Source organism: Danio rerio, chromosome 13 (genome assembly GCF_049306965.1).
Source record: "Danio rerio strain Tuebingen ecotype United States chromosome 13, GRCz12tu, whole genome shotgun sequence".
Classification (NCBI taxonomy): domain Eukaryota; kingdom Metazoa; phylum Chordata; class Actinopteri; order Cypriniformes; family Danionidae; genus Danio; species Danio rerio.
In genome coordinates this window covers 24,570,423-24,592,543 of record NC_133188.1, presented here as the reverse complement: position 1 = coordinate 24,592,543, position 22,121 = coordinate 24,570,423, and the positions used below count along the sequence as shown (strand labels likewise).

The 22,121-nt window shown below is 39.2% G+C and overlaps 1 protein-coding gene across 5 annotated transcripts in view; it reads right to left on the bottom strand.

Annotated features, from left to right (window-relative positions):
- Positions 1 to 10,042: 10,042 nt before the first annotated feature.
- nrg3a (neuregulin 3a) overlaps positions 10,043 to 22,121 on the bottom strand; it is a 600,542-nt gene continuing 588,463 nt past the window's right edge. For all 5 annotated transcript variants that reach the window (XM_073920787.1, XM_073920788.1, XM_073920784.1 and 2 more), the window contains one exon: positions 10,043 to 13,200. In XM_073920787.1, the coding sequence (XP_073776888.1) occupies positions 12,648 to 13,200 (553 nt within the window). In that variant the 3' untranslated portion in view covers positions 10,043 to 12,647. The remainder of the gene's footprint in view (positions 13,201 to 22,121) is intronic.

Sequence of the window (22,121 nt, the reverse complement as noted above, 5' to 3'; positions counted from 1 at the left end):
TTTTGAGTACTGTTGGCAGCCAAAGCAAATGCTCACGTACTGGTAGTTCTCATTCAAAAGGAAAGGAAGTTACAAAGAGTCAAACGTCAAGGGATGTGATTGGAAATGGAATTTTTGATTCAACAAGAAGAAAAATATTAAATCCTCAAGCTACTGAATATGTACCAACAAGTCAACTATCAGTGGCCACAGTTGGAGCTAAAAACAGCAGTCCATCACAACCAACTGGCACTACCTCTAACTTCCCATCACAATCAGTTCGTGCTACTTCTAACTTCCCATCACAATCAACAACAATGCAGCACATAGGAGGATTGAACACTTATGGCACCAGCACTAATCAACATCAGGACTCAAGTCAGTTTGTACAACATTCCAGTGGCAGTATAGCAACACAAGCTATAAACCCTCTTCCATCTCACGATGAACCTCTTTTTGAGATTTTGAAAAAGCAGGAGGAGCTCACTGCATATCTTGTACATCAAGCTCAACCTCACACACTTCCAAATAGAGAGATTCCAGTCTTCAATGGTGATCCATTTCATTATGTATCCTTTTTGAGAGCATTTGAACATGGTGTTGAGGAAAGAACTCACAATAAAAGGGACTGTTTGTATTTTTTGGAGCAATTTACCACAGGTCAACCTAAAGAACTGGTTCGAAGTTGTCAACATCTTGATCCTGAAATAGGTTATCCATTGGCTAAGAATCTTCTGAAGGAGCAATTTGGTAATGATTTTAAAATTGCTGCTGCATATATGGATAAAGCTTTAGGCTGGCCCTTGTTAAAGGCTGAGGACGCACAAGGGTTATATGCATATTCCTTGTTTTTGCGCTCATGTTGTAACCTTCTTAATGACATCTCTTTTATGCAAGAGCTCAACATGCCAAGTAATATGAGAACCGTTGTAATGAAGTTACCTTTCAAGTTGAGAGAACGTTGGCGAGAAAAGGCCTGTGAGATAATGGATCTGATCCAAGCCAGACCCAATTTCTCACATCTTGTTGATTTCATCGAACGACATGCAAAGATCGTTTCTGATCCTGTGTTTGGATGTATTCAAGACAAACAACAAGTTGCAAGCAAAGCTGGTAAGGTATTCAAGGGAAACAGTTTTGCTACAAATGTTGTTGCCTCAGTTCCAGTTAAAAACTTGCAGCAAGGAACTCGTTTTGTGAGCAAGATTGATGAAAGCAAGACTTGCTTGTTATGTCAAGGCAATCATGTTTTGGAAAGGTGTCATGTTTTAAAGAAGAAGACACAACGAGAAAAGATTGACTTTTTGAAAGGAAAAGGAATTTGTTTCAGCTGTTTGAAATCTAGACATTTAAGCAAAGAATGTGACAATCGTCTTGTCTGTGAAGTCTGCAAGCAAATGCATCCTACAGTTTTGCACATATATCGCAAATTGGCAGCTGGAATTCCACAGGCAAAGGACACTGAAAAGAGGAGCAGCATAGTCTCTACCCAAACTTGTGGCCATACAGGGGCCGGGAATGAAAAATGCTTGCTTTCAATTATTCCAGTACAAGTAAAATCAGTTAAAAGTCAGAAAGTAATTCAGACTTATGCCTTTCTGGACCCTGGGAGCTCAGCCTCATTTTGTTCAGAGCAGCTCATGAATGAGCTTAACATTGGAGGAAAAAAAATTAACATCTATCTTCGTACTATGGGGCAAGAACAGCCTGTGTCTTGTAATGTCATAACTGGTTTAGAGGTATGCGGTATCAACAGTAATAAGTTCTTCTCTCTTCCTGAAGTGTACACACAGAAGAAACTGCCTGTCAATTCGGACAATATTGTAACGCAGGAGGACATTTCCAAATGGCCATATCTGGACAGAGTAACAATTCCTCACATTGAAGCCAATATAGGTTTACTGATTGGAGCTAATGCATCTCAAGTAATGGAACCTTGGGAAATAATAAACAGCTATGGCGATGGGCCATATGCCATTAGAACCCTACTGGGGTGGGTTGTTAATGGACTTTCAGAAGCAAGCAGTAACTGTGAGGATGAAACTGGTACACCCTCTGTTACTGTTAATAGGATTTCTATCAGAAGGCTTGAAGAATTGCTCCAAAATCAGTATAATCACGACTTCAATGAAATTGTTGTCGAGAAAGAGGAGATGTCAAGGGAGGATTTGCAATTTATGGAAATGATGAAGAACTCTGTCAAAATGCTGGATGGTCATTATAGCCTGAGGCTACCATTTCGTAGTGATGATGTTGTACTTCCAAACAACTTAAGTGTTGCCAAACAAAGGTGTAATGGTTTGAGAAAAAGGCTTGAAAGGAATCAACTGTTGCATGAGGAGTATACTCATTTTCTGTCTGATGTTCTGGAGAAAGGATATGCTGAAAAGGTGCCAGAGCATCAATTAGATCGTGATGATGGAAAGGTTTGGTATATTCCTCATCATGGAGTATTACATGCAAAGAAAGGAACATTGAGGGTCGTGTTTGATTGTGGGGCAACGTTTAGAGATACTTCACTCAACAAACAATTGTTGCAAGGTCCCAATCTTACAAATTCACTTTTGGGAGTATTGTTACGATTCAGACAGGAAACCATAGCACTAATGGCTGACATTCAAGCTATGTTTCATCAGGTCAAGGTAGCAGAAGATGATGTGGATTTTCTTCGGTTTTTATGGTGGTCTGATGGAAACTTGAAGCAGGAAGTCACTACATATAGAATGATAGTCCATCTGTTTGGAGCCGCGTCTTCTCCAAGTTGTGCATGTTATGCATTAAGACGAACGGCAGAGGACAATCAAGCACTTTTTCCATCAGAAGTGATCGACACTGTCTTTGATTGTTTCTATGTAGATGACTGCTTGAAAAGCATCTTCTCAGAGCAGGCTGCTATTGCCATGGTGCAGGATCTTATTGCTCTTTGTCAAAAGGGTGGATTTTGTTTGACGAAATGGACTAGTAATAGCCGTAAGGTACTACAATCAGTTCCAGAAGAGTACAGAAGTAAGGACATCCAGTACTTGGATTTAGACCGGGACAAGCTGCCTGTAGAACGAACTTTGGGGCTCCAGTGGTGTGCAGAAGCTGACACGTTTCAATTTAAACTGCAGTTGAAACCCCATCAGTGCACAAGAAGAGGAATTTTGTCTACTGTTAGTTCAGTTTATGATCCTATGGGATTTCTTGCTCCTCTTATGTTGCCCGCCAAGTTGCTTCTACAGGAGATGTGTAGACAGAATCTGGGCTGGGATGAAGAAATACCTCCAGCTCTCAGAAAACAGTGGACTTGTTGGATTTCTAATTTGGATGAAGTGTCAGAGTTTCAAGTAGGCCGATGCTTAAAACCTACAGATTTTGGTGAAATCATGCATGCCTGTTTGCATCATTTTTCAGATGCCTCTGAAAAAGGATATGGTATGGTTACTTATCTTAGGATGATTAACAGTGATGATAAAGTGCATGTAACATTTCTACTTGCTAAGTCCAGAGTGGCTCCCCTTAAAACTCTAACCATTCCTCGCTTGGAGTTAACAGCAGCTGTTCTCTCTGTTAAAGTGGACCAGATGTTGAGAAGGGAATTAAGACTTCAATTGGAGAACTCAGTTTTTTGGACTGACAGTCAAACTGTGCTCAAGTACATCAAAAATGAAGACAAACGCTTCCAAACCTTTGTTGCAAATAGGGTCTCTTACATTAGAGATAGGACATTGCTTCAGCAATGGAGATATGTTGCCACCAAGGAAAATCCGGCAGATGATGCTTCACGTGGAATGCATATCAAGGCATTTATGCACAGTAAGAGATGGATTGCAGGTCCTAGCTTTCTTTGGAGAACAGAAGAGCATCAGTTACACCCCAAAGAGCAAATTGTCGATATGCACGAAGATGATGATCCAGAGATCAAGAAAGATCTTAGAGTGAATGCTGTTATCATGCAAGATATCCAGAATGCCAGTAACTGTCTTATCACACATTTTTCAGACTGGAAAAAACTGAAAGTGGCAGTTGCTTGGATGCTCAAGGTAAAAAAGCTACTGAAACTGATATGTCTCAAAAGAAAGGAATTACTGTTACTGGAAAGGAATTGCAATGCTTCAAAATCAGACATAGATTTACAAATGAAGTCATTCAAGGCAACTTTGGGTGGACAATTTTTGTCATTGGAAGACCTCTTTGAGGCTGAAATAGCCATTGTTCGCTTCAGTCAGCAGCAAGAGTTTCGAGATGAGATTCAACAACTGAAGCATGGTTCTTGTGGGCTCAAAAAGGAGAGCAGCATATACAGATTGGACCCTGTATTGGATGACGAACTCATCAGAGTAGGAGGAAGACTCAGAAAGGCAGCCATGCCTATCGAAGCCAAACATCCCATCATTTTGTCCAAAAATCACCATGTGTCAAATCTTCTACTTCGTCACATTCATGACCAATTGGGTCATTGTGGTAGGAATCATATGTTGTCCAAACTCAGACAAACATATTGGATTATAAACGCTAATGCTGCTGCAAGAAAAGTCATTTCCAAATGTATTGTATGTAGACGTTACAAAGGAAAGACGGGCGAACAAAAGATGTCTGACCTACCTCTTGAACGAATTACACCTGATCTTCCACCTTTCACAAATACTGGTGTGGATTACTTCGGTCCTATCGAAGTTAGAAGAGGACGTAGTACAGTAAAACGATACGGAGTGATTTTTACTTGTATGGCAAGTAGAGCGGTGCACTTGGAAGTAGCCTATTCTTTGGACACAGATGGATGTATAAATGCTCTACGAAGATTTATTTCTCGTAGAGGTCAAGTAGTACACATCAGGTCAGATAATGGGACAAACTTCATTGGTGCCAACAGAGAGTTAAAAGAGGCCATTTCTGCATGGAACGACAAGCAAATTGAAAAGGAGTTACTTCAAGTAGGTGTTCAGTGGAGCTTCAATCCACCGGCTGGATCCCATTATGGAGGTGCATGGGAGCGCATTATTCGGATGGTGAGAAACATTCTTTGCTCTGTACTTCGCCAACAAACACTGGATGACGAATCCTTTCATACCATTCTGTGTGAAGTAGAATCAATCCTAAATGATCGTCCCATTACCAAGGTATCCAGTGATCCCAATGACCTTGAAGCTCTTACTCCAAATCATCTGCTTCTCATGAAAGGCAAGCCTGCTTTACCACCAGGTCTTTTTGAAAGAACAGATCTCTATGTGAAAAGAAGATGGAAACAAGTGCAGTACCTAGCTGATCTTTTTTGGAAAAGATGGATACGGGAGTATCTTCCTCTACTCCAAAAACGTCAAAAATGGACAAAGGAACGTCGAAGTTTTAGTACAGGGGACATTGTACTTTTACTGGATCCTACTGCGCCTCGTGGCTCATGGCCACTTGGTCGAGTATTAGAAACCTTTTCAGATGATAAGGGCCTGGTACGAACTGTAAAGGTTAAAACCAAGAGTAGTATTTTAGAACGACCTGTAAGAAAGCTTTGTCTGTTGCTGGAGGTAAATGACTAATGTGGACTGTTACAGTCTGTGTCATGTGGTGCTTCAATATTTGTTATGGCTCCTTTACGTAATATTTGTAATTGTTATGTTAATTACCATAATCAATTAAGGGGCCGGTGTGTAGGAGCCATTTTTTGTGTTGTAGTGATTTATGTTGTCCACTAGGTGTCACTAACTGAAAACTATAACTGAGGTGCCTGTGTAAGCGAGGAAGAGCGTCAGGTATGGGAAAGCACACGGTTTTTGACCGTGCCACAGAGTAATTTGTTTGCTAGCCAGAAAACAGCAGTGTTTAGATATGTGCTGTGTATACATGGAGTGAATGTTATATTGACATGATAAAGAAGAAAGGAGAAGCAAAGATAGAGGCTTTGTTTAATTCACCTGCACAAATAAAGACATTCTGCTTAAAAACAACTTTAGCATGCATGGACTCTGATTGCACGCGTGAAATACGTGCTCACCCCCATTTCTGGCGATAACAGCAATGGAAGGCTGTTATAATATAAGCAACTGCCTTTCATTTTGATATTAGCAACTTAACAGACAGCAGAAATGTTGAGGCGTCATGTAGCCACATGTTTATATGGCCGTCATCTTCACTGTATGCATATTTATGACAAAACAGAGAATATAACATAACTTCCTCCTTTAATTCTCATTGAAAATACGAAACATACCCTCTCTTTCACTAAATATCGCTTTTAATAATCAATAATGGCCATTATAAAAGTATAATGTGCAACAAGTTTATACAATATAGGAAATAAAGGCAAGCAATCAGTCAATATACAGAATCACTGTCCGCGATTACATTAATTAATAGGTTAACCTAACTTAATTTTGTGCTCTGCCAAACATGTTATCTGAGAACAAGTAATAGATTCAAAAGACCAAAGTCGGGAAATTTGTCATTAAATATAGAAAACAAGATGAATTAAACATCATGTTTAACAAATATAGTGAGATTAGATTCAGCGGTAGATCCTTGCTGAACAGTGCACAGCTCCCATGTGGGTAGATGTGCTCAAAGCAAGCTGCAGTGCATGCCAGAGTGTGTGTGTGTGTGTGTGTGTGTGTGTGGGGTCACGTGATATGGGTTTTCAGTGGCGTGGTGTAGACAGAGTTGTTTAGAAATGCTGGGTGAAATGCCAGTGTGGACGCGGATTGTTTTCATTCTAAAACACTGTTTTAAATTAAAATATTTTAGTGTAAATGGGGCCCAAACGGCAGCAGGCAAAAACTGGAGAGTTGACAAGTGTCAATCTACTTGTTAATGGTGTTATCAATCATCGTCCAGATACAGCAAAATAATCATCTTTATCGTAACATTACCTGTCTTTGCCACGTTTTTCTTCCTCTTCTATAATTTTTTTTGCCTCCCCTGTGCATTAGACAGTTTGGGACATCCCTTAGAAATTTATAGTAAGTATAGGCCCTTGTTTTGAAGGACTTGAGCCCATCTCTGACCAGGATAAGAGTGTCCTGCATGAAAACTGACACCTTTCTCTAATACACACTTTGAGTTCAGTCTTTCCCCTGTTTGACTATGAGCATAATGTTTCCCATTGGACCCAATTAAATTTAATCTGCTTTCATCACTAAAGGATGGAACTGCTATGATAGAAAGAATATTCCCTTTGGCCTTCATCTGGACAATCTGCTGTTGAAGGATTTCAGTCACTTTAGAAAGGCTAACCATCTTGCAAAGTCAGTGAAAGCTGGAACATTTGGCTCCCATGCACTTAAAAAGGATTTGTCAGATAATTGAGAAAATTACCACCAGGTGCAGATTAACACCAATAACTGGCAGGTGTCTTCTCTAATGTTGATCAGAGTTCTTTTTCAAACGAACATGTTTTTATAAGTGCTTCAGTTTATGCATAACCCATAAAATCACCCCTAAATTCAAATAGGACAAAGAAGGGGCTACAAATACAAAAAAAATTGTACGTTGTTCTTTAGTTTAATCCTCACTATATATAGATAACTTGCACATTTTTCATTGTTGTTGTTTTATAACTCACTTTTATTGAATGTTGAGGCAATAAACCAACATTTTGTCTTGTGTTTAGGACTTGCATCAGCTTTATATTGCTTTATGAAATCTTAGATTTTGTGAGCATTAATCACTACCACCGTCAAACTGTGTACTAGTAGGATGTACTTGCCTCCTCTTCCAGATTATGAGCTCATCAATAATGTGCTGAGATGGCATGACAGAGCACTTTCGGTTATATATATATAGGCTACTAAACAAATAGATTCATATATATATATATATATATATATATATATATATATATATATATATATATATAGGCAAATACATTAAATATGACTAAAAATTAAAACAATATCTACAGTAACCATTTACATAGATACTTATTCAAAAATAACTCTATACTGAGTAATGTAATCTGATATTTAGGGACAGAGCACCTATGGTAAGTAGGCCCTGTTGAAATTGCTCTGTTTATTATTCTCTAGAACACAGGTGTCAAACTCAGTTCCAAAAGGGCCGAACTGAACAGTTTAGTTCCAACGCCAATTAAACACAATCAAATCAAACTAATTGAGTCCTTCAGGCTTGTTTGAAACCTACAGGTAAGTGTGTTGAAGCAGGGTTGGAACTAAACTGTGCAGGGCTTTGGCCCTCCAGAAATTGAGTTTGACACCCCTGCTCTAGAACATCAGTCTTATGCCGCAGTCACACTAGTTTGTGCATGTGAAATTCTGTTGCACGGCGCTACAAAAATAGACGGTATTAAACAAGATGATTAGACATAAAAAAAAAAGCTAGAGATTGGTTTCATGCAATCATGTAATGCGATTTCGCAGGTCAGAGTTCACCAAGCTTGAATGTTCTAACAACAGCGAACTGTGAAACCTGTCGCTGGAGCTTGTGTTTCCGGTCTGACACGTTCGTGTGTGTATTAAAGAGCCCCTATTATGGATTTTTTAAAATGACCTTCCATGAAGTGTGTAACAGCTCTAAGTGAAGTGAAATATCCAGCTAAGGCTTAAATCTGATAGTGCAAAGTGTTTAAAACTATTGATCAATTTATAAAAGAGTCCATTCATAATGGATATTATTATGAGATCAGGGGTGTCAAACTCAATTCCTGGAGGGCTGAAGCCCTGCACAGTTTAGTTCCAACCCTGCTCCAACACACCTGTACTGTAGGTTTCAAACAAGCCTGAAGGACTCAATTAGTTTGATCAGGTGTGTTTAATTAGGGTTGAAACTAAACTGTGCAGAGCTGCGGCCCTTTTGGATCTGAGTTTGACACCTGTGCTTTAGATGAATCATCTTGATAAAGAGTCTTTAGCCTTTTCGGCGTGACATCAATACAAAACTTAAGCCCCACCCAATTGCTGTGCGTGCAAACCTGGGAAAATTGAAACCTGCGGCCCCGCCCACAAGCACTTCAGCCTATACTGGTTGAATAAAGTTGTGAAGACACTGTGCAGAACCGAGTTTGGGCACCGATGATCTAGAGCAGGGGTGTCCACACTCGGTCCTGGAGGGCCGGTGTCCTGCAAAATTTGGTTCCAACCCAAATCAGACACACCTGGTTTAGCTAATCAAGCTCTTACTACGCCAGAAGTGCCCAAACTCGCTCATGGAGGGCCAGTGTCCTGCATATTTTAGTTCCAACCCCAATTAAACACACCTGAACCAGCTAATTAAGCTCCTTCTAGGTATAAAAAGGCTGTGTCCGAAATTTGAAGGCTGCATTTGAATTTAAACATACTACTCAGACGTTAGAAAAGTACCTTCTATACAGTATGAGTGTGAAAAGTATCAATGGAATTCGGACGTACTACATCCACCAGTGTCAGTTGCGTTGCTTCACTCCCATTTGTGAATTCTCTCACGAGGGCATCATGAGATAGCGCAGATTGGATGGGAAATTTGCTTGAAGCAGTAGGTCATTCGGATATACTGATTTCAAATTCTATGAATTTGAACATACTACTCGGCTCGCATACTGATTTTAGCCTACTTTATAGTATGGAAGAATGCATTTTCGGACGCAGCGTAAAACTTCCAGGCAAGTGTGATTAAGGAAGTTGGAGCTAAACTATGCAGGACATCTGTCCTCCAGGACCGAGTTTGGACACCCCTGTACTAGGCTTTTTAGAAACATCCTCGCAGGTGTGTTGAAGTAAGCTGAAGATAAATCTACAGGACACCGACCCTCCAGGGCCGAGTTTGAACACCTTTGATCTAGAGTGTGTGGTGGACTGACAAGGTTCTCCAACTGGACGCCAAACAATGTGCAATCTGCCTGTATATTTAGATGTTAAATGACAATTCTCTCCTGAAGACATCTACATGCCAATATTAAGCCACAGTCATAGCGCCACCTGCTGACACAAGGATTTTATATGTATCAGCCTAAATTATTCTTGTCCACTGTTCTCTGTCATCCTAAGGCCCCAGGCGGCGGTAAGCCTGGGTGCCTTATAATGCTGCTTGCAGCTTTATTTCTGGATTTATATTTGCTAAAAAAGCATTAAGTTAACAAAAAACACTCATTCTAATATGATTCAACACTGAAGATTCATCTTTATTGAAAAAATAAAAAAATGAACTAAATTAAAAGAAAACTATTTCAATAGGGAGGGCAATAATGCAGTTTCTCACATACAAGGATGAACAAAATTGTCATTTTTCATTTTTGAAATTGCACATTAAAGTACGTCAAGGGGGCTGTCAAACAGAACCAAGAAATTTCAGTTGTGCTCGTGTTCAACCCTCTTGCACATGTAGTTCCGCATTCTGTCCGAACATATCTTGCAATATATTTCTCTCTTCAGTAATAAATTCGTCAAGTCACATTGTGAAATAATGACAGCATAAAGTACCATACATTGCAATTACTGTGCAAAAACATAATTTAATATACTTAAGCACTAGTGTACAAAATATGGTCCAGCTTAAATGAAACATTTCCCACACCGTTTCAACTGAAAGTGAACATTAACAGGTGAAGAACAATTTCTGTATCTGTTGATATGGCCTGGATGTGATTGAGTCTGCAGTTTTATAGATCACCTAGTAATATGGCATCCCTTTTGTTGCATGTAAAAATAAATGGATAAAACTACATGCATACACAAAGCTTAAAAAAGTGAATAAACATATTGTAACATGCTATGTCACAAAATAAAAAAATAACCCCTTACTTTTAAAGGGGTTGTTGACTCAAAATTAAAACTGAGGCATCATTTACTCTTCTGTTTATTTCTTCTCATGAACGCTGATCTCTTCTGAATAAACATTGACCTCAACCGTAGGAAACAAAACACTTTGAAATTCAGTAGTCAGCAACATTCTTACCAAAATACCATTTCTTCATTTTCCATTAAAACATTTTTGACAACAGCATTTAAAATCGAAATCTCCCATCCAGTAATATTGTCAATATGATCCACGATTACAGACTGGTACGGGTGTTTTGGCATATAGCATTTGATTGACATGCCACCACACTGTGCTTCGCTGATGAGGTCAGTGCTTGTAGCCAGAGGAAGATGTTATAAGATCAAGCGAGAGCCTTATCTGTCTGCCCTTATAGCTACTTTCTGCCTCAGGCTAACCTTTAACTTTGCTTTCTCTTACCAGGAGATATTTTATTTTATTTTGTCCTTGAGTTATGGCTGGCATGGTGGACACAACCTGCGATGGTGGACAAATGCAACATTAAATGCGAAGAGGGATTTGAAAGTAAACTACAGCGGTCAGGTCTTAAATAAATTCTCGTGAATGAACAACAGCCTGTAAGAAAAGTAAATCTAATATAAGGCTGCCATTGAGCATTTCTCATAAGATGGTCAATAAAGATGATCTATAAAACTCAGACCACTCAAGTTGTTTTAGGTCAGTATTTGAATTGAAATCATCAGATTCATGTCAATTACATTTTAGTGGGGCTTTTCTATAAAATGTTCTAGGTTTCATTATTTGTCATGGGTTGATTCTGCAAAACAATACCATCAACATGCACAAATGTGTGAATCGGGGGTCAGAAAAGAAAAGAAAAGAAAAAAAACATTGTAAACAAAGAAACAGTTTCACAAAAGATTCATTGTTAATTTTTCTTTCTTTCCACATTTGGTTGTTAATTCACAGACATATTATGTCCCAATCCAAAGGTAGCATACAGACTGACAGTGACTGCTGCTTCCACCCACTTTCCCAGAAAGCAGCAGACAATCCTATAAGAAAAACAAAAAAACAGAAGCTCCTTGTGTTGGCCGAACCTGCCCTCTAATATCCCATGCAGGAATCTCCTCGGTCCATCCAGAGAGGCGACAACTATCTGTTTGTGCATCTCAGATGGTGTACAGTACAAAGTGTTCTGTTCCGTCAGCTTGTCCCAACCAAAATGAATGAGTGAACGTACCGAGGCACAGAAAACAAAACGCAGATTGCTCCACAAACAGACAGACACACCAAATTCTTCCAATCGATGTCTTGGAGGCAGTGCTTAACTATCAGTTACCTCATGCCTGGATACGATTAGCGTTTAGAAATTTAGTCCAATTGTAATCCACGTTCCACGGTTTTCAAAGGCAGATGGAGCCATATTCCTTGGCAGGGTAGAGGACAGTGACTGGGACGGTGATAGTAAACACAGCTGCTGCAGGTGCAAAACACAAGATTGTGTGTCGGACAAGCTTAGCTTGGCTGGAAATGTGTGAAACGAGTGGAAAAAACTCCTCTTTTTTATATAATTCTTTTTTTTTTTAAACCACTGAGTATTTAGTCTTTAAGGATGTGGAGCTGATACATTACAAAAGAAAGTTTCTCATTCCCATATTCCTTTTTTGTACTTGGTCACCAGTTTGAATTCATATATTTATATCCATTTATATATATTTATGTATATTTTATACAGTTAAAAACACCATGGAGATGACAGACTATTTGGTTTCTTTTTCTAAGTAGAAGTTCTCCTTAAATAAATGCATATAAATAAATTATCTTTTCACATGTTCCAGACTGTCAACTCTCCCCACACTTCTACCAACAGCAGGTCCTCAGAAATTCGATGGTACAGTAGGTTTCAGTGATATCCCAATTTTGGCAGAGCTTTGTGAAGCCCTAAGACACACGGGACGTTTGTGGTTAGTCCTGTCCGCCGCTTCTCATTGGCCGGGCTTTGTAGCATCTTTGTGTGTGTCTCTTGGGCTCACCAACTGAGTCTCCGTTGGCCCAAAAGAGGCCACTCCCCCTTGTCCACCCCCATTTGCTAAAAGGATGCACACAGTCTCTTTGGCCCCCTGAGGGACGGAGCTACTAAGGTCCTCCTGTTTCCTCTGGGCATGTGCCAGCGCTCGAAGCTGCTCCTGAGCCTCGTCCAGTAGCGAAACCACTTCTTCCCGTCTACCAGCCGCTCGGATGGACTGTTGATGGACAGCTGCAGTATTCGCTGTTCCCTCAAGAGGACTAGAGCGACTGCTTCCATCAGTTGGGGCGGTTTGCATACATGAGACCTCATCCTGGTAGGAGTGGACAGAGGGGATGATTGGGATTGAGCAGGGTCGGTATGGAGCAGGAGGACTTTGGCTTGGACCGCCTGACCGGAGACTCCTAGCACACCTGTGGTCTAAGTGGCTGCTCCAAGATTTTGAGGATTGCGTGGCTTGCATATTATAAAATGAATCCTGATGCAGGTCATTACCTGGGCCAGAGATGTTCCTGCGAAGAGAGAGAGAGAAATGGTGAAATATGTATTTTTGAGGGGGTTAAGAACAGGATTGTGTATCGTTTCATGGGATTGTGTTGGTTGGATCTTAAAAAAAGAATGGATATAATTCTGGAAGCTGAATACATTGAGTAATTTGTGTGCCTGAAGCATCAACAAACAGAACTACAAAAATAACAACTGGTTTCAAACCGGTTCATGAACCTTGCCATGTTTGCCAATGGCAAAGTCTTTTTTCAAAGAAAGCCAATTCATTCAGTGACCATATTTGCAGTATAGCTATTCAAAACCATCTCTAATTGAGATCAATCTGCACTCTCAGAGATAAACCTATGAGAGTTGTCCATGTGGAGGTTCCCCTTTTAAAAAAGAACACGTTTGTACTTTTTAGGTACTAAGATGTACCTTTAAGAATGTGGACCCTACCGGGACAAATGTGTACCTTCTGACAAGCTAGTGACAGCTCCCAGTGACAGCACTCCTACCTTTATTTCTAAGAGTGAGCATTACAGTTCTCTAAATTCTAAAGGGAAGGTTTACCCAAAATAATAAGTTACTTTCCCTAAAGCCATCAAAGATATAGATGACGTTTTTCTTCTGAATATTTAAGCTCATACCTGGGTCTTTGGTGATTCATAAAATTCAAATCAACAGCTACATGTGAGCTTCATCAGACCACCATATCCTCGAGTCATGTGTATTAATTATTTTTAACTAAGATTTAAAAAACCCACCAAGGGTCACACAATTTGGATAAAACTCTTCCCTAATATTCTACTGAAGAAAAAAATCTCTTGTTGTTAATTTTTGATGGCTTAAGGGAAAGAAACTTTGGGAAAGTAACAGTGAACAGGTAGGTAGGTAGGTTGATCGCGTGTCCTACAATGACGCCCAGAGACAAAGAGTGTACCTCCATTCTCTGTAATATTTTGGTAGAGAGATAGGATCATCCTGTTCAACCTTGGAGTGAAGAGAGGGATATAGGATTGTGAATGGAAAGCGAGGAAATATAGAGAGAAAGGGAGGGTGAGTTTGAAAGAACGAGAAGAACAGTGGTATAGGGCTGGTCTGCCTGAAAAGATATTTAGGGAGTAGGTGATTGGAAAAGGAGACAAAATGAGGTATAGATCTGCGCGTGACTAAATTTTGAATCCCGCTCCTGCCACCTCCTGCCAGGTTTTAGCCCGAACCCGACTACTTTTGCTTATATTCAGCATTTGTTGTCTCGCTGCCTGACTAGCCCTGTTTTCAACCCGCCGCGCCCATTACCGCCAACGGACGGGGGAGAACGTAACCGAAAACCCAGCTATACAGAGTCCAGACAGCCTATAACAAGCTTTCTGTATAAACACACACACACACACACACACGCAGACAGCAACAAACAAGCTAAACGCAGCATCACGCTGACTCATGCAGACCTCTAAAGCAGACCTCTAAAGTGAGGCATGATTCCGCCGCCGAACCTTTGTTAACAAGTTAGCTCCATAACAATTATGTACTGCATTTCAACATGCATAAAAATAACTCATCATAATGAACATTTATTTGCCTTTATTGCAGAGATTATACTGTAGATTATCTGACATAAAACTTAAAGGAAGTTTTTCAACCCAGGCTCATTCAAAAGTATTTTCAAAAGCACCAATTGACCCTCCCAACCACTTCCCTAAACCCAACTGACAGTTTAAAAAAAGCAATCCAGAAAAAGAAAATACAGATTTTTACCAAGTTTTCAGATTTTTACCACATTCTCAGCCTGTTATTTACTGGTTTACTTTGTTTTTTGGGTCTGTTTTTGTCTCATCCACTTTCTGGAATCTTAAACCCCATCGTTGTGATTAAGTCCTCACTGCATCTCAAGTTCGCAGACGTCCATGGCGAGCTAACTGGACAAACTGGTAACAGAGGAAAAGCCATCCATATGGAGGTAAGTGCGAAAAGGAACAGTGCCATTCTGCCTTGTAGCATTCGTTTTTAAGACAAAATGCAGCCATACATACTTCTGGCTACATAATTCACAATGCCCAGAAATGTAAATAGGACTAAGTTTTTCCGAATGAGCTTATGTTGAAGTTTTTTCTCCCCCTATGTTGATACCCTCACATGTTGATGGAACAAACTAACAAAAACTACTCATTCATGTATCTCAGATTATTAGCTATTCATCATTTGTTCGGCCTGGCTGGTAGCCCAGTGTTTTCTCTGACACATAATCATGCAGTTCAGCTGGGCTTTAGCTGATTTCCTGATTCAAAACTTGCTGTTCCCTATGGCAGTCATTCTTAAGTTAATCTTCTGACAATTTGCATGCAAAATTCTTTTAAAGGGGATGAAAGCACAATTTCCATCCGACCAGACCTTTGGTAAACTAATCTCTCAATTTAGGAGCAATCGGCATTGTTCCCCTGATTCATTATCTTTGTGTAATAATTCATAATCCCTGACAAAGAATGGCTTCTCTCATAGCATCAATATTTAACCAAGCACTGCTTTTTCTGATAACGCCCGAGTCAGAGCTAAGCCTCAATCAAGAGGAGGAAAATTGTCTGATTCTATTTTCTACAAAAACTGAAGATATGACAAAAATGTCGAGTGTTTCAGCAGGCTGTGCATTATCCATCCTAAGATATCAAGACTGAAACAGTTAAAGAGGCATGGATTTAGCCAGAGTTTGAGAGATTTTGCTTAAGATTAGAGAGCATAAATCAGTTTAATTCGATCATTTACTGCAATCCTCAAAGTCAACAACAAAAAGAGAGCTCTCTTCAACAAGGCTAAAAATGTGATTTTAATGAAGCACACTCTCTGCTGAGGATCTCCTGCTGAGCACATCTCTAGTGACCCTCTCTCCATTTCTCCACTAGTCATACAAACTGTATCTAAACCTTTGACTACATGACAAAAGGTCTGATCCACACTGTACCTCGTTCTGGAACAAACTGACTGTGATTTAGTGGTGCGCATTTCTAAATAAATGCAACAAACCATAACAGGAAAATTATCCTTTAGACTATGGAACAAACTAGGTATTGACGATAATGGAAAAATCTAGAGATATTTTTTTATTTTGCGATATGAACACAATTTCACCAGAATATCTATATTTGGAAATAATTGATAAAGTGAGATTGATTGGGATAATTCTGCAGAGAGAGAGTGCATCTCCATAATAAAAGTTAATAAACAGTCTATAAACGTTTTAGAGTCCCCTGACACATTTTCAATGTGGTCTGCTATTTGAGAGTATTTTCATGCATAATAATCTATACGTTACATACAATCAAGAATACACTTTAATATATATTCTCATTGTTTATTTTGTATACATTTAAAAGTGTCTGTATAGTTTTCTCATTTAATTGTCATTCTTCCCAAGGGGTTTGTGGGTGGGTGTGGGTACTTAACATTGGTTCTAGTTTCACTTAGGCTTAAAAAAACAAAAACAAAAATGCAGACATTGTGCTGTTCTCTGTTGTGTTTTCTGTATTTTACCTGTATGTGCAATAATGTGTGTGTATATATACATATAGTTAGGTCCATAAATATTTGGATATCGACACAATTTTAACATTTTTTGATCTAATCACCAACACAATAGATTTGAAATGTAACAAACAAAATGTGCTTAAACAGCAGACTGTTAGCTTTTGGAGTCTGGAGTTTACATCCAAATCAGGTGAACACTGTAGTTTGCATATGGGCCTCCCACTTGTTAAGGGACCAAAAGTAACTGGACAATAATAATAATCATTAAAAAAAACTTTCACTTTTTAATACTTGGTTGCAAATCCTTTGCAGTCAATTACAGCCTGAGGTCTGGAACACATAGACATTTGCTGTACAAATATACACACACAGTTATATACACAGTTATATTAGCCCCCACCTGTTTATTTTTTTCCACAATTTCTGTTTAACGGAGAGCAGATTTTTTTCAACATGTTTATAAACATAATAGTTTTAGTAACTCATTTCTAATAACTAATTTATTTTATCTTTGCGATGATGACACTAAATAATAGTTTACTAGATATTTTTCAAGACACTTCTATACAGCTTAAAGTGACATTTAAAGGCTTAACTGGGTTATTTAGGTTATAGGCAGGTTAGGGAAATTAAGCAAGTTATTGTATAGGAATGGTTTGTTCGGTAGACTATTGGAAAAAATCTAGCTTAAAGGGGCTACTAATTTTGACCTTAAAATGGTTTATTAAAAATCAAAAACTGCTTATATTCCAGCCGAAATAAAACAAATAAGGCTTTCTCCAGAAGAAATATATATATATTATCAGACATACTGTGAAAATTTCCTTGTTGGAAGTTTTACAATTCTGACTTCAACTGTATATTTATTACATTGTAACCCTGATAACAAAGCAAAACATCTGGGTCTATTGCAGATATCTAACATTCTACTGAGTGCCTAGAATAAAACTGAATTTATTCAAAGTTCACTCAGTGGCCATATCTGCAAGGCAGCCATTTCAGGCATGCAAGACCAAGTGTTGGTAGCCAATCCAGCCTGCAATATGAATTTGGACCAATGCTAAGCACGTATTTCTGCTGGTGCATTTAAGTCCTCCTGGGAACTATGTAATTATAATTTCACAGGTCATAATTATGACGCATGTTGAAATATGTTCCCTGCATACAATTCCACTAGATTTTTTTCCCCAACAACCGAATATTATATTGTTCTGTATCATACAATTCTCAACAATAATAATTGTTTGATTTCTAGATGTAACCGTTTAATTGAGAATGACAGTATAAATGGGCTTACTCAAATTCATGAAGGCATTCGTGTGTGTGAAAAAACACCCTATTATTTCTTCCTCAAAACAACAAACAAAGAATACTGCCTTTAGCCGCAGTCAGCCAATCAGATTAAAGTGTGCCAGATTGAAAGAGAGACGGTTTGCAGTCTGCTTACATAAGTGCATCTAACACTCACTCAAGAAAAAATAATTTCCTGCCATTTTAATTGTAAAAGCGTAAGCAAGATGGACCAATCACATTTCAGAGTTAAGAGCTAAAGGAAATGATACTGCTGCAGTGCAAATTATGATTTATAACCTTATTCCATGCAACTGTGCTGTTTTCACCATATCATGTAACAATTTCAGATACATGCATTAAATGAATTAGACTGAAGAGAAAACAGGACAAAGGGTGTCACTATAGCAGAATGTATGTTGATGTCCTCTATAATGAGCAACCTCTTCTGAAAGCAAATACTAAAAACACTTTAAAGAGAAAACACTTGTATTTGATAAACATGCCGCTGATGAGGTCAGGCTTTAGAAAGCCACTTAGAAATGAACCGTGTTGTTGATAGGAGGCAAAGGATGCAATCTTGCTACTCTCAGAATTATTTTCCACATAACAGCAGGACTTGATATGAGCAAGCAATTATAAGTATTGTCAATACACTTAAAGCACGCAACTCAAGAGAATCCAGACAACCCACAGGGGAACTGACCTGTACCGTTCTATCTAAAAGTGCTCATAACAATACCACAATATTAAATCCCTTCCATGCTTAAGTCATTTGAGCAAGATAACGGCAAGCTTTCTGGGATGGAAGGAATGAAACGGCCAAGCATTTTTTTCTGCTGTCATATGCAAAACAGTTCTATCTCTGTCTCTCCCTCCCTGCCTCTTTTTTTCTGTCACTCCTCTCCTGTCTCGCTCCCACTCTCTCCTGTCCCGTTTCCCAGCCAGTCTCTATGGAAACCGAGCTCTTTCCGGCAGAGGAATATTCTTATGCAGGGTGGAAGGCTGGAAATAGGTCAGTATTGAGACCCTGTTGGAGAATTTAAGGCGAGGTGGAGTCTCCCGCACTAAAAAGCCTTCCAGTATTCTAAATGAGCCCCAACTAGGCCAGGGTAGCCTATAGTTTGTGTGCGAGTTGATGACTGGCCCATTCTAGCCAACTCATCCAGGACTGGCCATTGCATTGATATATCACTGGCTGTTTAATTGGCTATGACAGTGTGGTTTTTATTAGCCGTGCTGCTCCTGGAAAAGGCAGCTCTCCCCAGTGTCCTCCTGTCTCAGTGAGTCATGCCTGCATTCAGAACTTCAATAACGGAGCTCAGACAAGCCCGCTTGTTGCTCCTGCACTCAGAGACAAAGCCATACGCTTGCAACTAAAAACCTGGGAGAAATTATAAAATGGTTTTATGGCATGCACACAAAGACATTAAAGTTATACTCTGGGTAATGTATTTTAACACGCTATAAAAGAAACTTTTTCAGTGACATACCACCATTGGTGAATGCTTTGGTCTGATTCATGAACAAATTATTCATATTCTTTTAGATGTGGTTCTACATTTCTATAATCGTCTATTAAACTTTTATGTTTATGAACTTAGTGTGGCACGGTGGCTCAGTGGTTAACACTGTCGCCTTACAGCAAGAAGGTCGCTGGTTCAAGGAAAAGGGTCTTTCTGCGTGCCTTAGGGTCGTAACTTGAAGTACATTAGAGGCATAACTTGAAGTGCCATGCTAAAACTATGTTGTCGACTTAATGGCGCTGTGTATCAGTTATTAACGTCTACACCTACTCTAAACCCAACCATAACAGTTATTAACGTCTACACCTTCCCTAAACCTAAACCCAACCAACATAGTTATTAATGTCTACACCAACCCAAACCCTTAACCCAACCATCATAGTTATTAATGTCTACACCTACCCTTAACCTAAACCCAACCATCATAGTTAATAATGTCTACACCTACCCCAACCCTTAACCCAACCATCATAGTTATTAATGTCTACACCTACCCCAACCCTTAACCCAACCATCATAGTTATTAACGTCTACACCTTCTCTTAACATAAACCCAACCATCATCGCTAATAATGTCTACACCTACCCCAACCCTTAATTCAACCATCATAGTTATTAATGTCTACACCTACCCCAACCCTTAATTCAACCATCATAGTTAAAAATGTCTACAACTACCCCAACCCATAACCCAACCATCAGAGTTATTAACGTCTACACCTACCCTAAACCTAAACACAACCATCAGAATTAATAATGTACAGCCGCACGTTGCAGAGGCTTTCATACTTGACACACTCGCCATTGTACTGTGATTTGCAACCACAAGGGGGGCGACGCCGAGTAGGTTAACTGTCATGACAAAACAGATGAAGAAGTCAGCGAGTTGAGCTGCATTAGTTGCTAAATGGATGAATATAATAATTTATCAAATGACTTGGTTGAGGATAAATTTGGAGAAATCTTATGAAAACATTTGATGAAAATGTTTTTTTGGTAAGTATTTCCGCCATTTGCCAACAACATCTCGTTGGTTCAACATCAAGTTATGCTTCTAACTTACTACAAGCTACGCCTCTTTATCTTAAGCTCCCGTCTTGCAGTCTGCAGACAGACACTTGGGTTCAAGTTCCGACTGGGCCAGTTAGCATTTCTGTGTGGATTTTGTTTCCTCCAGGTGCCACAGGTTAATTGGGTTAACCAAAAATTGGCCATAATGTATGAGTGCTTGTGTGAATGCAAGAGTGTGTGGGTGTTTCCCAGCTAGAAGGGCATCTGCTGCTAAAATATGGGGCAAAGCAGAAGGAAAATGAATGAATTAATGATTTTAAAAGTTTTTTTTTTACTACTAATTTACAAAAAAAATACTGACTCATGGTCAGGCATGTGCAGAAGGGGGAGCTTTGTGTGCTTAAGCACCTGCCCTTTTTCACTTGAAGAAAAAGTGCCCCATCAAAATAAAAAAAATAAAAAAATCCAGTTTATACTCTAAAAACGAATCATTGCATTTCATTTGTTCATGAATCTACACTGATTTAATTGCATGCATGTTTTTAAATTACTTCAAATAACATTTTGATTGCATAACCAAAATCTAGACAAATCTACCTGCCTTTAAAACCAAGTTCAAGTGGGCTAGAGACTTATGTGCCATGCCTGCCAGATGTGAAAGACTGGTTGTCTTTCTAGATTTTAATAAGAGTAAGACTGAAATAATTTTGTTCGGCCTGTCAATCTTTTCTAGAGCAGCAATAGTTAATCTTGAAAATGTATGTTTTTCTATGAAGCCCTGAGTAAAAAAAAAATCTGGGTTTTGTTCTGGATGATGGCTTATGCTTTGACAAACATAAATGCAGTGGATAATTCCTGCTTCAACAGTCAAATCTATTTTATGTAGAAAAAAAAAATGAAAAAAAGAATCCATGCTTTTATTACCACTAGATTGGACTATTGTAACTCATATATACTTTGGGATTAGTTAGAAAACCTTATTCGTTTAAAAGTAAGGATTTTAACAGGTACCAGGAAACATTACCACATTTCTCCAGTTTTACACTCTTTGCACTGGTTGGCTGTGCACTATCGTGTCACTTAAAATTATTCTCTTGGTTTTTAAATCTCTAAATGGCCTGGCACCTTGCTATCTGTCAGTCATCTAACCAGAGATTGTTATGCATCGCTAAGTCGAGGCTGAAATGTAGGGGTGACCATGCCTCCGCAGTAGCTGGTCCTAGGTTGTGAAATGCTCTGCCCTCCTGTATTATATCTGTTTAATTTCTGTCTGTTTTTAAATCTAGGTTGAAAATGTACCTCTTTGATTTATTCATTCAATCATTTTCTTCTCGGCTTAGTCCCTTTATTAATCTCGAGTCGCCACAGTGGAATGAACCGCCAACTTATCCAGCGCATGTTTTACGCAGCGGATGTCTTTCCAGCTGCAACCCATCACTGGGAAACACCCATACACTCTCATTCACACACATACACTACGGACATTTAGCTTACCCAATTCATCTGTACCGCGTGTCTTTGGACTGTGGAGGAAACAGAAGCACCTGGAGGAAACCCACACGAATGCAGGGAGAACATGCAAACTCCACACAGAAACG